This window comes from Anser brachyrhynchus (genome assembly GCF_964034855.1).
Source record: "Anser brachyrhynchus genome assembly, chromosome: 6".
NCBI classification, from domain to species: domain Eukaryota; kingdom Metazoa; phylum Chordata; class Aves; order Anseriformes; family Anatidae; genus Anser; species Anser brachyrhynchus.
The window spans coordinates 14,003,076-14,026,018 of record NC_137700.1 but is presented as its reverse complement, the minus strand read 5'-3'; the positions used below and the strand labels follow the sequence as shown (position 1 = coordinate 14,026,018).

The window sequence follows — 22,943 nt, the reverse complement described above, 5'->3', positions numbered from 1 at the left end:
TAAGCAAGGCGACATATTTCAGCTTGAGAGAAGGTATCCGAAAATACCAGTCCTTGGAAGGATTTGTAGAGAGTTCAGGAGATAATAAGACAAAATTCAGGATTACACATAGAAAAGGTGGGAATTACCAAGTACTACATTATTTTTGCAATTGAATTTACTGTATGTTGCAGAATATGATACCATGTATCTGATATTAAAAAAACATAAAATATATATCCCTCCCAAGTGGGATAATGCAAAGCTGATATGAGTACCGCTGCTCTAAAACTGGTATTTATTGTTCTATCTTGGGGACTTCCTCATCTTGCAAGTTTGCCTCTTCATTCTAGTTATTTATTGCTCTTTGATTTTCTGTGGTTGCATACAGCTGTCCTGCTAGTCACAGGGACAGAATTCATTCCTGTGCAAACAAAACAGGTTTTAAGCAGAATTGAATTGCACTTATGCTTTGTGCTTTGCCTCTTTGTTAGATTGGATTTTGCTCACTGGCAGAAAGAAATAATTAATTCATTATGGACAAAATTCTTCCAGTTCTCTTTGATGGACCTTATCTCAAATATGCTGCTTTCAGGATGGGCATGTGCTTGAGGCCATTGCAAACCAGAATAAAGGCAAAACTACTTCTGCAGCATTTTTGGATTGGGGGAACATACAGATACTATTCTAATTTTCCTATAATCTGTTGTTGTTTGTAGAAATACATGGTGACCCCTATTAAAAATTATCTGCTTTTGTAATGTTGGAAATAGGATGGTGGTATTAAATACTCTTCATGCAAATTTCATGACTTGATGATAACAGCTTATTATTTACAATGTTATGCTCAATATACCTAGTAGGGGAAACTACTATTTTTTTTTCTTTTTTCTTTGCATGCAAACCTTACAGGAAGAGATGAAAATGATTTAGAACTACTTGCAGGGGATATTAATTAATTGGTGTGCTGCAGTATTTTATTCATGTCATAGACAAACTTAATTTTTTTTAGATGATAAAGTGGCATAAATCAATTATGGTTAGAAATAGTAGTACAATACAGGCACATATTACTGCCTCCTTCATTTCAGCCAGTGAGACCAAACCTTTTTGCTGACTCTCAGGCATGCAATGGAAGATTTCATATTTATAGGGCTTTAAATGTTGGCAACAACATAAAACACATGGCATTTCTGTTCTACACTGGAATATTACTAGTACTATCTTGCCTTTGAACAACTATGTCATTGTTTCTTCATAGGGTGGATTCAGCAAAATAATTCCCACAGCGTCTTAGAGTTTGCGGTCACTGCAATCGTGTAGCTTCTTCTTGTTTAGCAAGTGGCTTTGCCGAAGTAGAGTTGCATTTGTTGCACAGATCTCTGATTTCTAGGAGACTTTCTTCCACAGCTTTTGCCAGCATGTTTGAGGAGGTTTCTTTGCAGTCTTTAAAGCTTGAAATGCAGAATAATATATGCTCTGGCTGAGGGTTATAACATGCCCCGTAGCCGTTGGGCACCACAGGCCCATAGCAGCAGAACATTTCCATAGTAGTTGGAACCTGGGTGCAGGGAGAAGGTAAGGAGTGATTTCTGATTAACCAAGACACCTGAAATCAGCTGGTTAAGAATGAGGAAACAGATAAACAAATGCTACTAATGCTCAAAATGTGGAGAATCCCCTTTGTAGAGTATGAGTTCCTTCAGAAGTCTAGACCTGCAGCTGATATGTGGAAAGTAAAAGCTGATCTTGGTATAGAATGTGGCTGCTCTGTTTGTTTTCCAAGGTCTGAGAATTGGTGTCATTTGAAGGGGATATAATGCACTTCTCTTCTCACTTGATACAGGTATTTAGCATATATAAGCTTTGTTCCTGACAGATATGCAATTTTTTATGCTGTATGTAATTTTGATACGCTCTCATGATGCATAAGACTTCTCTAAGGTTTGTAATTTCTTAAGGTTATCTTAAGGTTATGTTAACCTTCTAGTGTGAAAAGTGTAATCAATCATAGAAGGTAGTATCATCCATTTCTATATTAGCTTATATTCTAATAATAATTTACATTCTAATCCTAGTATTCATTAATTGTGATGCTGTGTAAAAGCATATTTTAATGCACCTAGGTGCTATATTTCTATTACACCTCAATTTAATCCTGGCATAATACAGGAGTGAAACACTTTCTCCTGGAGAAAATAAAAGATGTGTTAGAAATCTGTGCCTCAGACTTTGTGTACATGGGCCTTCACAAATGACATTTGGCTTTTTAATGGTGTAGAACAAGCCATTAGTCCTGCTAATAGAGCCATAGAATTGTCAGATAAATTTGCTGCGCAACAGCCGAAGGCCATAAAGCTATTCAGAAACACTCTTTGCTCACGGATAGTTTCTTGGAGAATTTATGTAGTAGGATGTTGGTTACATTCACTCATGTCTCAAGCCTACAAACATTATGACAAGATCAAATTACTTATTAAGGCTTTATGCTGTAGCATGATATTATAAGTCTTTTTTTTTGTTGCGTAGTTCCAATCCATGCTGCTGGGTTAGTGTTTCAGAAAATGAATTCCTGCAGAAATTTCTTCTTTCATTAGGACTGCTACTATATGCAATGAAACATTTAATTTTTAGCTTGTATGAAACAAAGGATGTTTCCTTATTCAGAATATTAAATGTAGGAAATGTTCACTCTTAGAGTATCTTAGTACAGTTGCACGTAACTGTAAATTCATAACTGTCTAAAATGTCTCTCAATCTAAGAAGCATGTCTGCATGGATTGCAGTCTTACACTGAATAACTGAAGGCTCTTGAAGATTTCTAACACTGCTGCTTTTAAGAGTAAAATTTCCTGATGCCTCTTAGCTTTTCTTTCTCAGAGTGGCAGCCTGTCTGGCTTGTGGCTGTACAATTCACTGGAACAGAATTCCTGCTACAGCCAGCACCTCAGGGGAGAAAGGAAAAGAAAGGAAACAGGAAGATACATAGTATGGGGTGTGAGGAAACACCAAGCCCTTGTACAAATTTTACTGAATTTGTATGTGTGTGTTTCTAGAATTTCTGGGAAGGGCTTTGTGATGTTGTTAGGGAACTGATAACTTCAGCCAGTAGTTACTATGCTGATTTTGAAGAGCAAGACAAAACTGGATTAAAAATTTTGCAGACTTCTTGATGGTACTAGCATTTTTTTATTTTTTTAAATCTATCATTCTCACTGTGAGATACAGGGTCTGGCAGAACACAGATTAATTAGCCTTTGGTTAGCAAGACCAATGGATAGGAAAAACTCACCTGGCTGGTCGAGAGGATGAATCGATTGCTTGTCAAATACGTCTCGTCTGTAAATATCTCTGGCAGTTCCTTGAAGTGTTCTCGTGCCGCCTCTCTCAGCCCTAGTAGATGATTGTCTATTGCCATCCCAGTAATAGCCTGTGTACAACATGACAGACACCAGCAGTTAACTGAGTATGGAGGCGCTTTGCTGGCTGCTGTTGCCTTGCTTTCTGCTCAGAGCTGATGAACTTGCCTAGGGTGATATAATGCCTGTAACGTTCAGATATTGCTTGGAGTGTGTGCTTTGCTGATGGTCAGTAACTAGATGTCCATATGGTGCTTTGAAAATGTAAAAATTAGGAAGGAGATGGTCTGGAGATGTGTTTTGTGCTGATGTTATCTGGAGTTCTGGGTGCACACAATTTCTCAAATAAATATTCTCCATGAATATCATGGAGTGGGCTTTCAGAGCTGCTGAAGGGAGCAGAAAAGGAAGGAAGCTCCAAAACACTTCCAAATAAGAACAAATTAATCTTTTGTTGCCTTACTACCTGGGTCTCACTCTGGCAGGTCTGTCATTGCATAAAAGCTAGATCCAAAGATCTAGTAGATGTCTACTACCAGATTTACTAGGGACCACAGAACAACTTAATTTGGAAGAGACCTCTGAAAGTCTTTCTGATTACACTACATCTGAGTGCAGAGCCAATATAAAAGTTAGTTCCAGTTTCAAGTGTAGATTGGGTAGATCACAGATCTGCTAGTGTTCCCCACCGACTTCTCAGGTGGATTAGGGATTAGGATGCAGATGTCTTCTTTATTTAATTCACTGCCCAAATAACCCAATTCCCCTTCTCATTCCAGAGCTGGATTATCTCAGGGGCAGCCCTTACTTTAGCCCTCCCTCTAATGAGGCAATTGAAAACAGCAAGCGTAGGAAGCATAGGGGCATGCTGGTGTCCAGCTCTCGGGAACTAACCACTGCCAAGCCTGCAGTAAGCCTGTCCCCTGTGGGCTTACTGCGCTTGGGTCTGCTCGATCCAGCTACCTCCCACTGTAGACTTCAGGAATTTAATTAGCTGTAAGATCTTTGCCTGCTAGCAAATGTGATTGAAGATGGCTAATGGGATCAAAAGTCAGTAGAAAGAATGGGCAGACAGTACAGTTACAGGAGTTTTGTTTCTTTAGGAAACCAAGTCAAAAAGTTGGCATCTGAAGAAGAATGAAGGCATTGCCTCAGATGATCCTTCAGTCTGGGCTGACCCTTGCTGGAGAGGGCACTGATTGTATGGACTGAGCTGTGGCTCATTCCTTGGTAGCAGGCTGAAGTCATATAGGAAGGAAATGTAGAACAAGGGAAACAAGCAGCCAGAGAGAGAAGGTAGGATTTATTTTTTTTTTTAAAAGAATACAAGCTAGTTTTCCTCTTAAGGGGAGAATTAAAAATAAATAAATAAATAAAAGGCACAAGCTTGGTTTTCCTCTGGAGAGGAGAATCATTTTAACCACTAATGCGTGCCTGAAGCAAGGGGCCGGGAGTGCATAATCTTGTTTGGCTTATTAAGGAGTAGGCACCCATTGGGAAGGGGGCCATTTGTTCATCAGCCCAGATGGAGCAAGGATGCTGCAAAACGTAGCATGCATCAGGGTAGTGTTTATGTTGTTTTTTCCCATGGAGGGAAACTGACTTGATAATCAAAGGAAATATTTTGCTATCGCACAAGATTTATAAGGCTGTTAGCAATGACATTTTTGCAACATAGATCAATGTCATGTCTGAAGAGAGGCCGAGACAGGCTAACGAAATAAACTGTGAGTCAACGCATAGGAAAAAACTGTGCTAAATTGAATTTTAGAGCTCCACATTTAAGATAGCAATGCTACTAGTAAGCCTTAACAAGGGGAAATAAAATCATTAGATTGCTTTTTGTTTTATGAAGTAGACTTTTTTGTTTTTCTTAGGAGCTATTACATTTCAGTCTGTTACACCCAATTTACTCAGACCATGGAAGTCCTGCCCCTAGTTTAAAGGCACATCAATTAAATCTGCTATTCTGACAAAGAAAGGGGGGCTTGGTGAGAAGAAATACCTAAAGGCCTTTTTAAATTTAAAGATAAGTTAATTTTCCTATGGTGATTTTAGTATTTTCCCATGAGCTATACTTGAGGGTGAATTTTATAACATTTTCTTGAACTGAAATTACTTGGAGGGAGGGTTTTATAGAATACATATATATATATATATATATTTAAAGAGATGTCGTACAGAAACTCCATTGGTTGTGACCTAGTAAATCTGCAGCATGTTGTGTTCATTGTGCGATTTCTCTGAGATGGTTCAGGTGAGATACCTACTTGCCTCTGCTTTAGAGATGTTGTTGTGTCTTAGCTTCAAAAATGGTGGGTCTTGGCATTATACTTGAAACACAAAACTGCTTTTCTTCCCTGGTTCTTTTGTTTCACAGTCCTAGGAACAAATCTCGCCTCAAAGCAACACTTCACCTCTCCCGTGCTCTGGTATACCTCTGAAACCACCTCTGGACATGAATGATTTCTTGAATGTTACGAGTAGTTAAACAGCAATCAACACCGTGGGTTTGTTAGGCAATGGTCTGTGGCAAAACCATGGGTAGCAAATTCACTTAACATAGCTGGTTATTAACATGTATTAATTTCATGAGTGGTTTGACGAAGTTGTTTGTAGAGGAAGTCTGTGCTTTGTCCTGGCACAGTGGGATGTGGAGCATTACCCAGGCTCATTTGTAATCAGCAGAAAATGAGTTGTATTTGATACTAAACTGATTTCTTTGCTAAATGGTGTCTCTTCCTTTTGTTAGACACTGCATTCAGGTCTTTAAAAGAGAGCTTACTATAATTGTTTCCTCATTGTTAATGACACTTATTATAAATTACACTTTGGATCTGCTTTCCAGTATACTGGTCTGCCTGAGAAGCTGCATTCTCAGCTGCTGACCACTGACTCAATCAAAATTACTGCTTTTGTCAGCTGAGGACCAGGTCCCAGATAAGGACCTCTCACCTCTAGGAGGGAGGAACATAAGAAAATGCACAAATGGTGCGTTCTGAGGAGAAAAAAAAAACACACACAAACACCTCTGCATATGTTACAGTTTTCAAGAGCTTGTATGTAATGTTATAGCTTATGGATACGAATACCTGTAAATTTGGGGGATCTGGATTTTGCAATTGGAGTTCTATTTCTCCTGTGTGTTACACTGCAGCAAAATCAATTGCTTTTAAGCCTTGCTTACTTTTTCATGATAAGGTGCTCAGTTGTTCAGTTGCTACTTCATCTTAGAATACCTCATTTCCACTTTTCTTGGCTTTCTGCATGGCTGTTTCATGATGGTCACAAGAAGCACAGAATAAAGGCTTATTTCATCTGGTTAGTGTTCTGCTTTGCAAATGTTTCAATACTTTTTTCAACAAACAAAACAAAAAGGAAAACAAAAAACAATACCACAACAAAAAACCTTTGTTATATTTTGATTGCAAACTCTTTAAAGTGAAGGCCATTTTTGAATTGTTAACATGTACAGCACAAAGCTTCGTGCTAATCCTAATTCATGTCTGGGACTCCTAATCATGACATTGATACAAATCATAAATGTTTAAAAGAGGCACATTCCTCATGCATACAATGAATACAGAGGGTCATGCTCCATGACAGTTCAAGATGAGTGAGGTGGTCAAGAGTAGTGGTCTTGCCATTGATGTTTTTTGCAGAATTCTGCTATTTTGCTTTCCAGGAAGTGAGTTTAGGCGAATATGGCTATTTGGAGGGTGTTTGGGTCATCAGAAACTTTCATGTGACACAGTGGTTACTTTCATATTTAGAGATATGTACATTTTGTGATGCTTAGTTAATGATTGTATCTTCATACTTTTGTTGAAAAAACAACTAGTTCTTATTCAGACAAAACAGTATTTTACTTACCAAAATAGTGTAATTAGTCTGAGCTGCAATTGCATCCTTAAATCTCTGCATCTTCTCGGAATCCTGTTGGGGGAATTGAAATATCTCTCTTATTGCATAAACTCTTAAAGAAATCACATTGTCCACCAGTTAACTGGCAACCAAACAACACGCACTCTCAAAATGTCTTTTGTTCCTTGCTCAGGTGTAAGTACTCCTTATAACTGAAAAGTCATGGGGATTCAATGTCCTGCTCAGTAACCATGCCTGGCTGTGCAAGGGTTGAACAGGCTCATTGGTGGCAGTTTGAGGTCAAGGAAAGATCTGCAGCTCCTTTCCATGGATTTTGGGTGTGTAGATTATTACTAATTGAATCACTCCATCTGAAGTAGTAAAATAATCGCCGAGTGTAATTCAGTGTTTTCAAAACAGTCAGGCATCTTCTCCAGCATGGTTCATCTGGCCAATGACATTGATATTAATGAAAACTATTACTGATATTTTACTAGCTAGTCCAAAAAAAATTACTCCCCTGTGTGAAAGCGCATCTAAAATTTTTCAAGGCTGTTCTACCATGCACAGATGCCTTGGATTTCAAATAACAACCTAGTAAATTTTGGATCCTGTCAAATGTACATCAAGTCAGACGCTGCAACTTTGGGAGACCCTGAAACAGGCAGAAATAACTGGGCCTCCAGATGAACAGGGAGCCTTCAGCTCCTATGGACGATGAATGATCTTTTGAACAAAGAAATCATTTTAGAAACAATTCAAGGCCACCATCAGGGACCTTCAAAGTTAGAGTCTATTTTTTTTCATAGGGCTAGACCCAGGCCTTAGTTCCCTTATAGAGATTAAATTACCACATGCAGTCTTTAAATCTGATTAATTTACAGCTATTCAAGCAATCTCTGCAGAGTCAGATGCTATTTTTTTACAGCAAGTGTCAAATGCATGAGATATTTCTCCTTCTAGAGAATCAATCTGACTCAATCAATCTTTGGTGACTGTTCAAGCTATCATTTGACAATCATTTTTATTAGCATCAGATAGGAAATTGTTTTTAACTTGATTTGGATTAATGGCTATTAACAAACAATATCTGGGGGAGTCCAAGGCTACTTGAACCAAATGATGCATCTCTTTGTCCAAAAAAAAAAAGAATTAATCCCTTCAAATCTAGAGGCAATTTGCAGGTCTAAAGAAATCACCTTGGAATAGAGTTAAGTGAATTCTGTTTCTAATGAATCTGTGATTGCAATATATATATATATTATTGTTATGTATATAGTTATGTATATTATTATATTACTGTACATATATGTAGTTTTGGATAGAGAGATGCTCAAATCGCAACAAAGATTTCTGTATTATGTAAGTTACTGGGAAAGAACAATTACAAATCAGTTTCAATGTCCTTTGAATCTCTCAGTGGAGAAGAAGCCAGAAGAATGATCGCTGGATTGGTTTGCATTATGCTTGCACATTTCTCAGGGAGAATTAAACCATTATTCTCCCCATTTGGTACTGCCAAGGCATGCAACATGAAAATTCAGGGGGTGAGACTGAGCTCACTCTGGACTTGCATGGCATTCTTCTGCTTGTTTGTGTGAAGCAATACAATTTAGGACACTGTTAAATGTGGGCACAATCTTAGATTTGGGTAGTAAAACAGTGAGAAATGCCAAAGCTTTGAGAGAACTGCAGAACTCAGTAAGTCTTGGGCCAAGGAAGTTGGAAAGAGATTATTAGAGGGAACAAGAAGGATCTGGCAGAACAATGTACCAGGAGCAGGCTGGCTCCTCCTCGGAGTGCTGCTGGCCTGCAGGTACCTGTGTTGGGGCTGAGCCTATGCTGAGCACCTGACTGTGGGGGTTCAAAGTGTGCAAAGATGACAGCAGCTTCTAATGAAATATCATTACAAGCTGCATTGTGGGCAGTCAGATGGGACACGAGTAGCAAATAACACAAGCCTTGTCTTCTGCATGGTAGTCACTGTAATGTATGATGGCATAGTCATGATCTGTCCTGAATTACCCACTCAGCATAGGAAATTACCTCTGCTTTCCTTTGAGTTATTGCTTTAACATGGAACTTATTCAAGTGTTGTTCATCATGAGCTAAATCCTGGACATGGTAACCATAAAGAGATTGAAAAAGCCGTGGAGGAACAATAACTATTTCTCTGGATAACTTTTTCCTCACCCTCTGGGGTATTAGGGCTTGGTTTACAAAGGTTCATTAATTTACACTTAGTCTACAGCCTGGCATTACTTTTAGCGATGCTGTGTTAGATGCTACTGAACAGCAATGTGAGTTGATGTTACTAGACTGGGCTTGCTCTGCAAAGTAATTCATACTGTGGCAGCGTGTTGCATCTAAACAGCCGCCTGGAAATTCCCTGTACAGCGTCAAAGTGCAGTGGGTGGAAGTGGCACACAGCGAGATGCTGAGGGAGGCTCTGCAGGGACGACAGGAGGGACAGGGGCACAGAGCTGTTCATGCAGCTACAGCTTCAGCTCTGTCAGCTGTACCTCTTTGCATGCCCAGCTAATATACAGAGTACTCATGCTTCTGGCAAACAGATGGTGGTGGCTCAAAGAAAGGTAACAATTGTTCGTTTTGCAGAATGATGTCAGGACAGTTTGGAGCATTTTTTTATTAGCCCGATGAAGCTTTTTCATCATGAAAGTTCAGTCCCCTTGGAGACAGGGACACTATGTGGCAGAAATATAGCTTTAGATCCCAAAAGATCAGCCAAAACATATCCACTGAAATCCAAGCATATGAATTATGTCACTTCACGCACTGCGATCTGCTGCAGAGCTATCTACTGCAGGGGCCCAGCCAGGCGTTCTCCCTGGTGCGGCAGTATAACAATCCCAGAACTTACCATGTTCAGCCTAGATCTCTCTAGAATTGGATCTGATGATAGCACATTCAGAAAGCAATATTAAGTCTAATATCAGATGTTTTGTTTCTTTCAATGTCTTATCTATTGAATCCTTTATATGCTTAAGTTAAAAATAAGAAAATTAAAATTTAGCTTAACAGTTGGTTTGCACCAAGAGCAAAATCTGCGAGGCCAGTTATTCAGTGCTATGCCTTGATGTTCTCAGTTAACAAAGTGAGATACTGGGGATCATGAATGTATATTTGCATAGGGTTTTGCCAGAGAAGGCAGAAGGAGACAGACCAACATACCGATAGAGCTGGCTTGCCATCAATCATTGCTTTTACAAAAGTAAATGCTTCCAAGGTAGCAGACCTAATATTGTCGACTCTGCCCTCATCAAATCGGCGTATGGAAGCACTTTCATAGGTAGGGACAAGTCTCCTGTGGCATCTGAGAGAATGAAGTAAGAAAAACAAAGACTAGTTATTTCCAAGGCATCATAAGGACTAAAAGAAATATAGGCTTGGTACACTTTACTGTTACAGCCATGATATTATTTTTTGCATAGTATTCATCCTAATGCTGATAGAATTCAATAAGAAACTTAAAAAAGATGAATGCTCACTCAACTCTAATATGAGGAGCTGCATACAGCAGTTTACATTTTATTTATGTATTGCCAGTAAAAAATGACTTGCTGTGTAAAAACAAGGCTAGTAAAACTAAAATCTACTGAAAGATCTCAAGGAATGTTTTATTTGTACTGCATCATAAAATAATTGTGTAATTAATCATCTACTTATAGGACTGAAATATGTTTTATTTAAAACAAGGAAAAAATGAACTCTGAGTGTCAATGAAAAACAGGAAATTAATAAGAGAAAAGCATGCTTTTTGAGACTGAGCTGGAATGAAAACCCACATTGCAAATAGAGCACAGATTGTTGTTTAATTTGGACCCAGGACTATAGCTACCTTTCCTTGCTTCAGGAGACTGACTGTGCCTTATCTACTTTCAGTTGAATCAGGGGTCTCAGTTATGATGTAGCTGTCCCTGAGGCTGTGGGTTTTTTTGCATATGTGGGATTTAAATTATTGCTCAGATTCAGATGAAAGTCTTGGACCAGGTCATTGTTGGAGTTTGGTCAATGGAATATGCAAAATGGATGTTCAACAGATGTTTATGGAGTACACAAAACGTGTTAGGCATCTGTTCATTTTGGCTAGGTAAAGACCACTTCAGGATTTAATTTGACATGATAAAGAATTATTCGTGTAATAGGCTGTTCTGCAGGAAACCATGCAACCGATCTCTAGCCTGGAGCATTAGCTGTTCTGACAACGTATAAAGCAGCTTTTAACTCTGATAATACCATGGAAATTAGAGGATATTATTAAATCTTGGGATGCTCGTGAAGGCAGTAGCAGAAGTTACTGTCCTGTATAGGAACTCTGATCTGAAATCCTGCTGTAGTGTTTTTCCCTGTGGGCATTTTACCCCCCATATGTTAGGGGGACATATATGCAGAGAGCTATGGGTTATTGTCACAGTTCCTCCCAAGCTGTCCTCAGTGGCAAGGAAGTGTTTCTGGGACTCCATAGCAGCTCCTGCTGCCACAGGTGGTAGGACTTTCTGCCTCTCCCTGCCACATCTCTCACCCTCTTCTCTGCACCAAGCTCAGGACAGCTGTGGGGAGGGCAGTGGCTGGGAATGGCATCTGGGGGAGACAGGGATGGGAAGGCAGAGCAAGGAGTGGGAAAGGCAGTGAGGAAAAGGAATACTCTGTCTCAGAGCTGGGCGGCAACTTCTTTTCTGCCTGACTTACCGTTGTTAGGGTAAATCGTTTGTTTCCATGCAGGGGGCATTTTTTTGGGTGTTAGGGAAAAACTGGACCCTCTCTATAAACAACTAATTGTGAATTCTCCTCTCCTGCTACCTTGTTCCTATGGTTTGAGTTAACCTTACCTGTAAAATGCCAGCTGAAGTGCTACTTGAATGTAGGCATCCGGGCTAATCTTCTGTTTCTTAATAAACTCCTTTCCATAGTTTTCAAACTTGTAGGCGATGAAGTCCAGATTTTTCACCATCCTGGAAAACAAGCAAAGACAGTTACCACGGGGGGGATGCCAGAATCTCACGTTCCATTTCAGACTGTAGATAAAACCCAGAGAAATGTTCCTGCCTGTACCCACAGAGGTTAGGGGGCTTCTGCTGTGCGGACAGTCCTGGCCTTGGGTAACTTCTTCCTAGTCAGTGACTTCTATTCATACTGGTTCTAGGCTCGGCTTGTAGTCTGCGGCCTTAACATGAGCTGTGGTACTCAGGTCCATCTGCATAACATCCCCCCCCCCCCCCTTTTTTTTTTTTAAACCTAGTGTTTTCACTCCTGAAGCCTAAGTCAGAGCCTCCTTTGTTCAGGACAAATTTCTGTAAGATTTACGAATGTGAGAAAGGGGTCAGTTAAAAACCTGTTGGAGGCCATAAGCTCCTCACAAGTTTCAATTTAGAGGACTACTACCTTTATTTAAAAACAAAAAGGAATTACTCTGCATCCTGAATGTTTGCATACTTTCCTGCATGCTTCTAGCCACTTTGAGGCTTGTCCAATGCACTGGACACTAGACATACAGCTGATCATATAATTGTGTTAATTCTCTACAGCGAGTTCATGTCAGCACTCAGGCCTGTGACCTGAATAATTTGAAGAAAATCTCTCATTGTCCCCCCACCCCCTCAGATCATGCAAATCTTTTACAGTCTGGAAACACAATCAGAAGAATTAACCTTTGTAGGAGCAACATGGATGTAAACAAATAAAATTCCTGAATTCAAATTGTTTATTCAAACCAGTTGTAGTCTACTGTCCCGTATACTTATCCCCATTGCCCTGTCCTCTGCTTTAGTAAGGTCAAACCTATAAAATGTACCCATAAAAATAGAGGACCTGCACCATTTGCATCCTGTGCAGACAATACTTTTTTTTTTTTTTATATACCTGTGGTGGTTACTTTTTCTAGTATTTAAGTGAGAGGACTACAATGGTAGTGCAATTCCTGAATACCATGAAGTAGGCCCAGCCCAATAGGGTACCATCCTGCTAAGAAATGCTAGGTATGCCCATGCTTAGCTGTGTTTGGGAAGAGGAGGAGCAGCAGGGCAGGGGGAGCCCTCTAGGAGAAAATCCATCCCTGCTCACAATGTGCTGGGTAGCTCCCAGCTTGCAGTCGTTGTTGAAAAAAGTGAGGACTATGTGCTACCTTTGGAGTTTTTCTGCTGATGATGCCACGTGTGCCTGAATTTCAGGGGAACATTTCCATCTTAGTCTCCGTGGAGCAGGAAGCTCACTTACTGAATCAGCTCGGACTAATTTCTTGGAGCTTTCTTTCCTGTTAGTATGTGAGAGAAAAGTCATTAAGCTCACGGTGAGAGTCTATTTGTCAAACACGGCTTTTTTAGCAGGTGAGTGACTAGTTCCCAGCAGCTGAACAGGGCTTAGTGGCCCTGTGCACCAGGGGAAATTTGTTGCTGGCAGAAACTTCCCGGGGCCGGAGTGGGTACAGTAGCTGCACTGAAAAGGGACTCACATGTGCTTGAGCAGGTGTTCAGTGCACTGCACCAGTACGATGCCATCGAAAGGGGAATGTTCACACACGGTACCGCAGACTCCGTCTCTTCCTACCACAAACTAAGTAAAGGAGAGAACAAGTGCAAGATATGTAGTGAATAAATTGTAGGTTACTCACAATGGCAGTCTAAAAAGTGATGATGTCATTGCTCGCTTCGAGGACTTCCTTGACTTAAAGATCAGTGGAGACTTATAGAATTATCATGGGAGACTTTCTTGTCCTGTGAAAGTCTTTACGTTTGAAGCCTTTCATGCTGCTGTTTTGGACTGAGGCCAATGAGAATGTAAACTTTAATAAATTCCCATTGTAATCTGGAAATTGGATTTAGCATCTGCTTTATGGTACAGAAAACCCCAGTCACTAAAAAACAAATGAAAAACTCCACAAAAAACAGGCTGAGGTTCTTCCCCAGCTGGGAGTAATGCAACTACTTTACCTGGGAAGTCCCTTAGTATCACATTTTATTACAAGTTTCATATCAAGTGAGCAAGCTCATCCTTATTTGATAGCTTTCTCATGGCTTGTTTTACTGTTCTGCTTCCTCATTGTGTTTCTGGTGATTTTATTCATTCCCCTCATCCTCCTTGATTTCATTGCATACTGGTATAACTGCTGCACTGCAATTTAGTGATACCCTCTTGCAGTCAGTTATTTCTGCACCTCAAACAACAGCCGAAGTCTCAGAGCAAACTGCAACCTGTCTCATGTTTCCCGACCTTTTTCTTGATCCTCCAGCCCCCTTCCTCTGAAGCATCTCTGGCTGGACTTTTCCCACTCAGCTTACTGCGCATTTGTTCTCATGTACACGTCCTTCCTCCTTGGTCTCCAGTAGTTTCCATGAGGCTTTCACAGTGTGTGTGTGTGATGCAGAAAGTTTACCTGGATGTTTTCTGATGTCTTACTGCAAAGCTGAAGATGGTTATGGAGGGAAAGAGCAAGTCTTACTGTGGGAACGGCTATCTGTGAAATCCCTATTTGCATGAAAGAAAATGGGATCTTTTTCCCCCGAACAATTTCTCTTCACCTTTGAACTACTTCTGGCCTGCATACATCACACCAGGTGCAGCGCTCCTGTACACTATGCAAATGTATTTGTTTCCCACTATGTTCTGACAGTAAATGAAAATAAGATCTTGTTTATTCTTGTCTTGAAACGTCTTAACTAGTGGCCCTGCAAATAACAGAGGAGTCTAACCACAGACAAATGGTTCTTAAAGACAAATGTTTCATTCTTTAAAAACACAGCACTGGAGTCTGCTAACGATGTCATTTGCAGTGGCATAAATCAGGAATGACTACTGAAATAGATTTGCGCTAGGATAAATCAGTGCAAATGAAATTTGTTTAGTGGTCTCTCTTTTCATGTTGCCGTTCTTAGATATGGCAAAAGCAACAAGCGTTGCGCAACCAGTGGATCAGTCAAGGTTTTTTCAATTTTTCATGAGGTGTCAACAGTGTTGACAGTTGGAGATTAATACATTGCTTCACCCTGAGTCTATTGCAAACTGTGAAAATAACAGTGTGACACTTTCAAATATGACAATCAAAGCCTGATTGGGAAAGAGGCTTGAGAAATCAACACTTCCAGGAAAGTCTTGACAAGAATGTTATTAAATGAACACGTAGTCTGTTAAGTGGAACTTAATACTAACTTAAATACAGACTAAATTACAAACAGTAGCATTTCTAGGATGTAAGGAAAATGTGTAAGAAGAGAAAACAGGGAAAGCTGTTGTGCTTCTCTGTTTTGTTTTGGACTGTTTGTCCAGCATTTTTTTTCCACTTGATTGAGTATAATAAACGTGTACTGCTTTTTATTAGAAGTCTGCCTATCTGTATGCCTGTCTATCTCCCTCTCTCCTCATGTGTAAATGGCAACTTCATGGGAGGTGGAAGTGTCCCTGTGCTGGAGAAGACCCCTGGCCAGCGAGGCAGTAGGTCTGCTTTCCCTGCCCCACAGGGAGCACCAGCCCTGCCCGGTGGATGTGGACACCACCTCCCTCTCTCTCCCACCTGCTTCTAAGTGGTCCCTACCACAAGCACAACTGAAGTTCTTTGCCACGTGCAAGTAATATCATAGTACTGTAAGGTTTTTACCTGCATAGGTTTGTCATACCAGCGATTGGCCCCGTTTTTATGGTAGCCTCCCCCATGTAGCAGTTGCAATGCCATGTTTGTATCATTGAGTTCCACCCCACTCGGGCTGTCCAGGCACACCAGGCATATGCATCGTTCAATCATATCAAGAGAGTCACGGTTAGTGGAGTCTGGAGATAAAAGAGTAAAACGTTCACATCTTCTTACCTGTAGTGCAAGACTGGCTGGGGAACCTGCTGCCTTGGACAGCATTAAAGATCTGACTGTCACTCTGCCATGAGCTGCTGTCTGCAGAGCTCTCAACAGAGAGAACAGAACATCCTTGGTGCAAGGAGACATTACACCAAGGCATTCATTCATGTGTTAACTTCTGTGTGATTCAATATGATCCCATAATATCCACTTTCTGACATTAATTTTCTGAAGTACTTATACTACCAAATAGATCTATTTTGTTCTTACAGCAAGCGCTGGTTACTTATTTTATATGTAACAGTTACAGAGAGGACAGGTGGAAAATGGAGAATTTCAGAGCTCATGCTATTGCTGCAATGCTGTGGTATTCTGCTGTGGAGCAGTAGGACCTATGCTGCTTTTTGCTGTTCTCACATTAAAACCCTTTTCTGGACAAGAAACGGCAGGGCCCATGGTGGTTTTGCGTTGTTCTTGCATCAAAACCCTTTTCTCTCTTTTATCACTGATCATTTATTGTTGCAATGCAAATAACCCCTGGACAGGGTATACTGCCTGTATCACATGGATAAGGTTGTGACACAGTGTTGCCCAAACCATTAGTTGCCACCTTCCACTTCCCCTCTATCACTTGTGTGTTTCTGAATATAATGTGCTTTTTCTGGCTGCTTCTGAGTAAAAAGTAAAGGTAAGGGTTTGCTGTGCTTCTGAGGGCCAGCTTGAGGCACAGGAATTATTTAATTTTGAGGACTTAATACAGCTCTTAATTGAAAGGATAGAAGTGTGGAACCTATAACAAAGACTTGTTTTATTCAAAAGCATATAACATCATTAATTGCTGTTAAATGGTTGTTAACGAGATCAAAGGATAAAGGACTTTTAAACATTGAGTTAAAGTTCCTTCCACTCTTTACAGATCAGCTTTCATCTGTTGTTTTTGCCAGATTTCATGAAAATGTTTGATTGAAAATGTTTTTAACTAAAGATGTGAATTCAGATCAAAATTTCTTGCAAGTTTGTGCTAAGTTCAGCAAATCTGTGCCCAATTCAGGAGATGCATTTGAAATATGGAGCAATTTCAAAACGTGCATATTTCTAGGTTTTGCAAATATGAAAAGTAGTTTGATCCTCTAAAAGAAAAGCGTTTTTCAAAGTTTAAAAAAAAAAATCCTTTTAGAAGTGAGTAACACAAGTTAGTAAGGAGCTAGAAAACAACACATGCTTGATATCCACGGTCATTCTCCAGGCTCAGTGCAGAAAAAGCGCAAATACGCAATAATGGTTAAAGGCGACAAGAGAAGGAAAGGCAGGTGATAGGGAAGGAAGGGCAGGCTGGGAAGGAAGCAGGGAGCTGTGGCCTCTTGCAGGTTGTGGAAAGGTGATGTCTCTTGCTGTTTGTTGGCTCCTGCAAGGGAGCACTGGCAGCCAGGGACCCTGAGGGACAGAGGTGGCCAGCCTGGCTTCCTGCAGGCTGCATGGGGACATGGTGGAGCACACGGTGCCTAGTCTTCTCTTGCCCACAGAAACAGAGTCCTAGGGAAGACACCTGGTGTTCCTGCCAGCTCCTAGAATGACATGAGCTTGTAATTGATTTCCTGGTTCCTATGGGCACATAGGCTGAACTGCACCAGATGCCAGTGACCTGTGCTTCCCTACAACATGTGAAACACTGGTGGCCCTGTGAGTTGTCTTCTAAGGCACTCAGAAGCTTTATAAAGGATAAGTAGTGTCCCTGTCCTCTTGGCTGTAAAGTTCTCTTAGTATGTGACACTTGTTGGCCTGAGAGTAATGGTGGTATTTATTCCATTGATGCTCTGGGCACACAAACACAAAGGCTGAAAAGGGCTGTGTGAATGAAAGTTGTAAGACAAAAAAGTAAAAAAAGAAAGTTGTAAGACAAGAAAGTTGTATACACAAGCTGCTGGTATTTGTGGACAGGCATCTTCAAGGAAAAACTGGATAGTGATTTACAAAGTGCTCACAGTTTGCACAGCGCTCTGCTTTATGTTATCTGATGGCTTTATAGATATTGTATTGTGGCTGCTGCCCTCACATCACTGACAGATATAAAGCCCTTTTGCTGACATATGGCTTCGGGGTAGCATCATTCCAAGTATTACAGTGAATAAAATTAAGATCTGCTAGAAACGGGAAAGCAGTTGAAAGATGTCCTTACAGACAAACCAGGCATGTTCAGAGAGCTGATCAAACACTGACAAAATTATCATATACAGCAAACAATGGACTGCACAAGAACTCAAGAACCATGACTTGGGATGGGAAATAAATCTTTCAGAAAGAGCTAAAACAGAGAAGCACTAGAAAAACCTAAACCCCTGCAAGACATTTTTTTTTTTTTCTAATGCACATGAATACATTGACTTGGCCAGTCAGCTTTGGCTTTGTTGAGGTTTTGGGATTTTGTTTTAAAAAGGAAAAAATGCAAAGAAAGTCCTGTAATTGAATTCAGATACGGTAGGCATGAGACAGCAGCAGCCCCTATAGTAGTAAGAATGCACTTTCTCTACTCAGGAGAGTGGGTTAGTTATACAGCCTGAATGCAGTTAAAATACTGGCTGTATTTATAAATCAATGACGTCTGTGTTTATTACAATTCCTTTAAAATTTTCTCACTTAGAAGACCTTCCCTCTACTTGGTGACTATGCAGGCATATGTCTCCTTTGTAAGCTCTGCAGGCTGCTGTTTGTCTTTTCCTTCCTGAACCATCCTCTTTTCTGGCCCAGTACAGAGCAGTTGTGGAGTGACTCCATCCACCTCACACTGCTTCACCAGCGGCTTTTCTATCCCTCTGTTAGTTACTGTTGTAAGAACAATAGGAGTTGGATTTGGTGATCCTTGAGGGACCCTTCCAACTCGGAATGTTCTATGATTCTAACATTTTACCACTGATAAGGAAGAAAAATGGTCTGTTGAGTCTTGTATCCTCCGTATGTAACAGCAAAGCGTTGTACTATTTAGAGGAGCTGCGCTAATGCAAGTGGTCTAGGATGGGATCCCTGCTTAGATCCCTTTGCTAGTGCAGAGTCTGTTTTTTTTCAGCTCCAAACTAAATTGATTTGCTTCATCATTAAAGTGAATATTTTGGCAAATGCCAAGTAATCCAGAAACACCACTGAGATGGTTCTACTAGTTTTTGTTGATTTTTTTCTTTTTTTTTCTTCTTTATGACATGGGATTGCAAACATTATTTAGCTGCAAGTGTCAAGGTGTACTCACTGTTTCACCAAAAGGTGCAGCCTGAAAATAAATGATTAGGTGTTTATCTTGGTTTTCATTAAAATACAGGAATCTTTCTCTTCCCTGCTTTGAAAAAGAAAAGAAGGAGAGAAAAAAGCCTGAAGATGAAACTGGTACCGCATTATAGGCTTAGACAGTGAAAAGCAAATAACAATATTTTTTGAAATCTCATTTTGTTTTGCTTTCTGCACATTGAGATTGCCTCAGAGAATTACTATCTACATAGACAACTTTCCAGCTTCAAGTAAGAGCTAAGGAAGTAACATGGATTAACACGATGGTGACAAATCACTACTCTTTTTGGCATTGGATCTACTCTGTTGAGTTCACTGAATTACAAAATTGAGTTCGGTGACTGTAAATCTGGTATTGTTTATAACCACTAGTAATTTTATTGTCTTGTTAGAAGTACACTGTAATCAAAGAATGAGTTATTTGATGTGAGTAGAAAGCAATAAGAACAGATGAAATGATAGGTGTGAAATGGAAACAGTGTGCTTGGCATATATGCAATAGGAAAGTGCTTATTGTCTGTTAACCCAGGCTTAACACGTGCAGTGAGTGGAAATTAGAAGTCAAATGAGACATGGACACGAGAACAAAAAAGAGCAGACAGAAAATGAAGGAAAAGGGTTTATGATCTAAAGAAAGCAAATATTTTTTTAATGCTAGTTTCTAATGTCCTGACTATAGGTTTGTTGAAGCTGGTGATGCTTTAATGGAATACTTCGATGGAATTCATTCTTTAATGATGATTACTTTTTAATCAACCCAAATAGTACTCAGTTATTCAGTATTATGGATCTATTGAATAGAATGTGAACCCATTTCCAGTGAGACAATCCCCAACATTTTTTGCTTTAAATGACCATAACTGACTGAAAACAGTCTGTTCTCCTTTAAAAATGCATGAAATGAATTTCTCCTGTGAACCTATGATTTATTTTAGGCTGTGTAATGGATTATGAAGAAATTGAACACTGACTTCAGTTCCAAATTAATTTACCCTACTGATGATGTGTAGGCACTCATGATCTCAGAGAAGCTATGACCCTGACGAAATTTTATGTGGGTAGAAAGGACATTTAGAAGAAAATTCTGAATGATACTTCTGCTTTTTTTTCCTTCATATAATTAACAATAGCCTTACATCAAAAGAGTGAAATATTGATCCAAAAGGGAGAAGAAAATAAAGGAGGTAATTTTGAGTTTTGATGCCAGCTCTTCAAAATTATGAGTGTCATCTCTGAGGGCAGAAGATGCACTTAACACCTGCAGATAGAGAGGATGGCTTTTACTTGGTTAACACCTTCATGTGTCATCAGGGGCTGGACTCTGCTAGTATGGAGCTAAGAACAGGAAAACACTAGCAAATCTGAAGTTGCATGTAGAGTGGCAGGGGCAGAATGATGTCTGCACATGTTCCAGCTCTTCAAGGAGTAAGGTGTGCCAGCCCCCACTGGGGCCGGCAGTTTTGAAGGTTTCCCTTCTAGCCTTGCCTAACATCCTGTTACTTGTTGCTCGGCTCCTCTTTGATGCTGAAGTAACCTCCCCATGTTTGCCATCCAGAGAAATTTCTTTCAGGTTTGTTAGACCTTCTAATTCTGCTGATTATTCGAGAAGCACAAGCAAAACTTTCCTAAAGCCTCTGTTAATCTGTTGTTAACCTGTAATATCAGTCAGGAGTGGGTGTATATAGCAATATATATAATGCCTTTATAAGCACAGAGAACTTTGAATAGGAAAAGGGAGTATCTTCCCTGGGATGCTAAAAATGTTTTGAGACTATTGGCAGCTCTCGTATATTCCATGGCATTGGTAAAACGGCAAACTTTTCTATAGCATTGCTGAGTTGGAAATAAAGAGTTGAGTTAACATTTTTCACAGGGGAAAAATGAATACCTAAGTCATCTAAAAGGGTAAAAATAGGGCATTTATATCATTTAGCTTCAAGGTGAAATATCTAAGGTGTGAAGCAATAGGGGGGACTGATTCCACCCTTTATTTTCATCTGTTTCAAAGTCAGGCCTTCAAAGTCCAGCATCCAAGACAGCTAAATGCTGTCTGTTGTTGGAAGAGAGAGGTAACTATCCCCAGATTATGATTGGTGTCACCTTTCTTAGATACTTACTTAAGATTTGGGTGAACCAGTCTTGGTAGTTTCTCTCTTTCTCCATTGACTAGAGAGAGTACACAGCTAGATTCAATAGGTACTTAACTGTTACGTGCCTTTGTTAGATGAGACAAAAAATATCTAATAGTTGCCAAAAGCTAAGAGGGTACATCATTCCTATTGGTACATAATGGATATGAAGAAAGAGACAAATCACAAAATCTGATGTAATGCAATTTATGTGATGAAAATCAGAAAATGGAACGAGAGCTATTTACATGGCGTAACACTTAAACATACACAACCACAAGGTCAAACCATATCTGCTGCTTCCTTTGTAACGTACATCTGAATGATTACAGGTATTGACTTTCCTCCTGCCAGAAAAATTCAGCAGTGAGGTTGCACATTCAGTCCTATATTTGCTGTAAGGTTCACTCCCAGCAAAGAAAGGCAATGATGGTGAGGAGGAAGAGGAGCAAGAAGATGAAGAAGAGAAAGCTGGGATTGCTGCTGCTAACCTTTCATAAGGATCGTCCTGGCCTCTGCCCACTCTGTTCTTCCATCTGTTGTCAGCAGGCCAATTGGAGGCAGCATTTCCTCTTCATTCTCTGCCATTTTGGCTATCTTTCGTAACTGAGTGAAAAGATCTCCCTCACTGAGACGACGAAAATTAATGACAACATCCAAAACAAAAAACTGCAAAAAAAAAAAAAAAAAGACAATTCAGAAGAACAGTCACAGATGTGTTGGACCATTACTGGTATAACACTTTGCCTTCACCTGGGTAGATGTTTTCAAGGTGCTGAAGTCCTGCCTGGAGAGCCAGGCCTGTGGACCACGGAGAGCAAAACCACCGGGGACTGGCCCAGGGCTCACCTCTGCTGGGTTTTTACAGCAGTGGCTATAGAGGACTTGCATGGTACATTGGACTCAAATAAAACATATGTTATTTGAATAAGCCTAAAAGCACATGAGGAGATAAAACCACAAAGTATGTAAATACTTTCCATGGTATTATTTGTTTAAAAATGGCCTACAGAACCTAGAGAACTTCCTATTGAGGTGAAGAACAGGACTTCCTGGAAAAGGGACTTGCTGGGATCTACCCCTTCATTCAAAGAGGGCCTGTGGGTACACTACAGCTGCAGTGCTAAACAACGTCAAGCTGGGTGATAAGGTCTTCTGCCCAGCCAATGTACTCTGCTGCTTGAGGGCACTTGCTGGTTGAGCCAAGCTTGCTCTAATGCTTCAGTATTTCTGCTTGCACCTGTGCTAACTTCTGCAGGTATAACTTAGTCCCCCTTACGTGGGAAGGTGGTTTATATGTCATGCATTGTGTGCCAATACTTGACTGTCAAGAGAAGAGCATTTCCAGCAAATGCACTCTAATAAGATTTTTTTCCGCTGTGGTTTCTCCTCTGCTTAATAAACATTTTTGTTTGAATAAGAAGTCAAATGAATTCTGCCACATTCCTCTTTTCTGCATCACTGTACTTAGAACACAATGTGGGCTAAGGACAAAAATGCTGCAGAAGCATCTTTTGGAAATATTGACAGCAAATCCTT

General features: G+C 40.1%; 2 protein-coding genes across 4 annotated transcripts in view; one reads left to right on the top strand and one right to left on the bottom strand.

Annotated features, from left to right (window-relative positions):
* LRIT1 (leucine rich repeat, Ig-like and transmembrane domains 1) overlaps positions 1-22,943 on the top strand; it is a 138,755-nt gene that overhangs the window by 15,100 nt on the left and 100,712 nt on the right. Inside the window, exon 3 of one of the 3 annotated variants that reach the window (XR_013952921.1) lies at positions 21,737-21,890. The exons of the other annotated variants lie outside the window; for them this stretch is intronic. The gene's annotated coding sequence lies outside the window, so the exon portion shown is untranslated. Of the gene's footprint in view, positions 1-21,736; positions 21,891-22,943 lie in introns of those variants that run through there. 3 annotated transcript variants of the gene reach the window in all.
* The window catches only part of CHAT (choline O-acetyltransferase), a 35,752-nt gene continuing 12,940 nt past the window's right edge, over positions 132-22,943 (bottom strand). The window contains exons 7-15 of the mRNA XM_080597867.1: positions 21,896-22,073; positions 15,811-15,980; positions 13,672-13,772; positions 13,345-13,473; positions 12,053-12,175; positions 10,395-10,536; positions 7,212-7,274; positions 3,272-3,409; positions 132-1,540 (exon numbers count right to left, since the gene is read on the bottom strand). Of these exons, the coding sequence (XP_080453993.1) occupies positions 1,286-1,540; positions 3,272-3,409; positions 7,212-7,274; positions 10,395-10,536; positions 12,053-12,175; positions 13,345-13,473; positions 13,672-13,772; positions 15,811-15,980; positions 21,896-22,073 (1,299 nt within the window). The 3' untranslated portion in view covers positions 132-1,285. The remainder of the gene's footprint in view (positions 1,541-3,271; positions 3,410-7,211; positions 7,275-10,394; positions 10,537-12,052; positions 12,176-13,344; positions 13,474-13,671; positions 13,773-15,810; positions 15,981-21,895; positions 22,074-22,943) is intronic.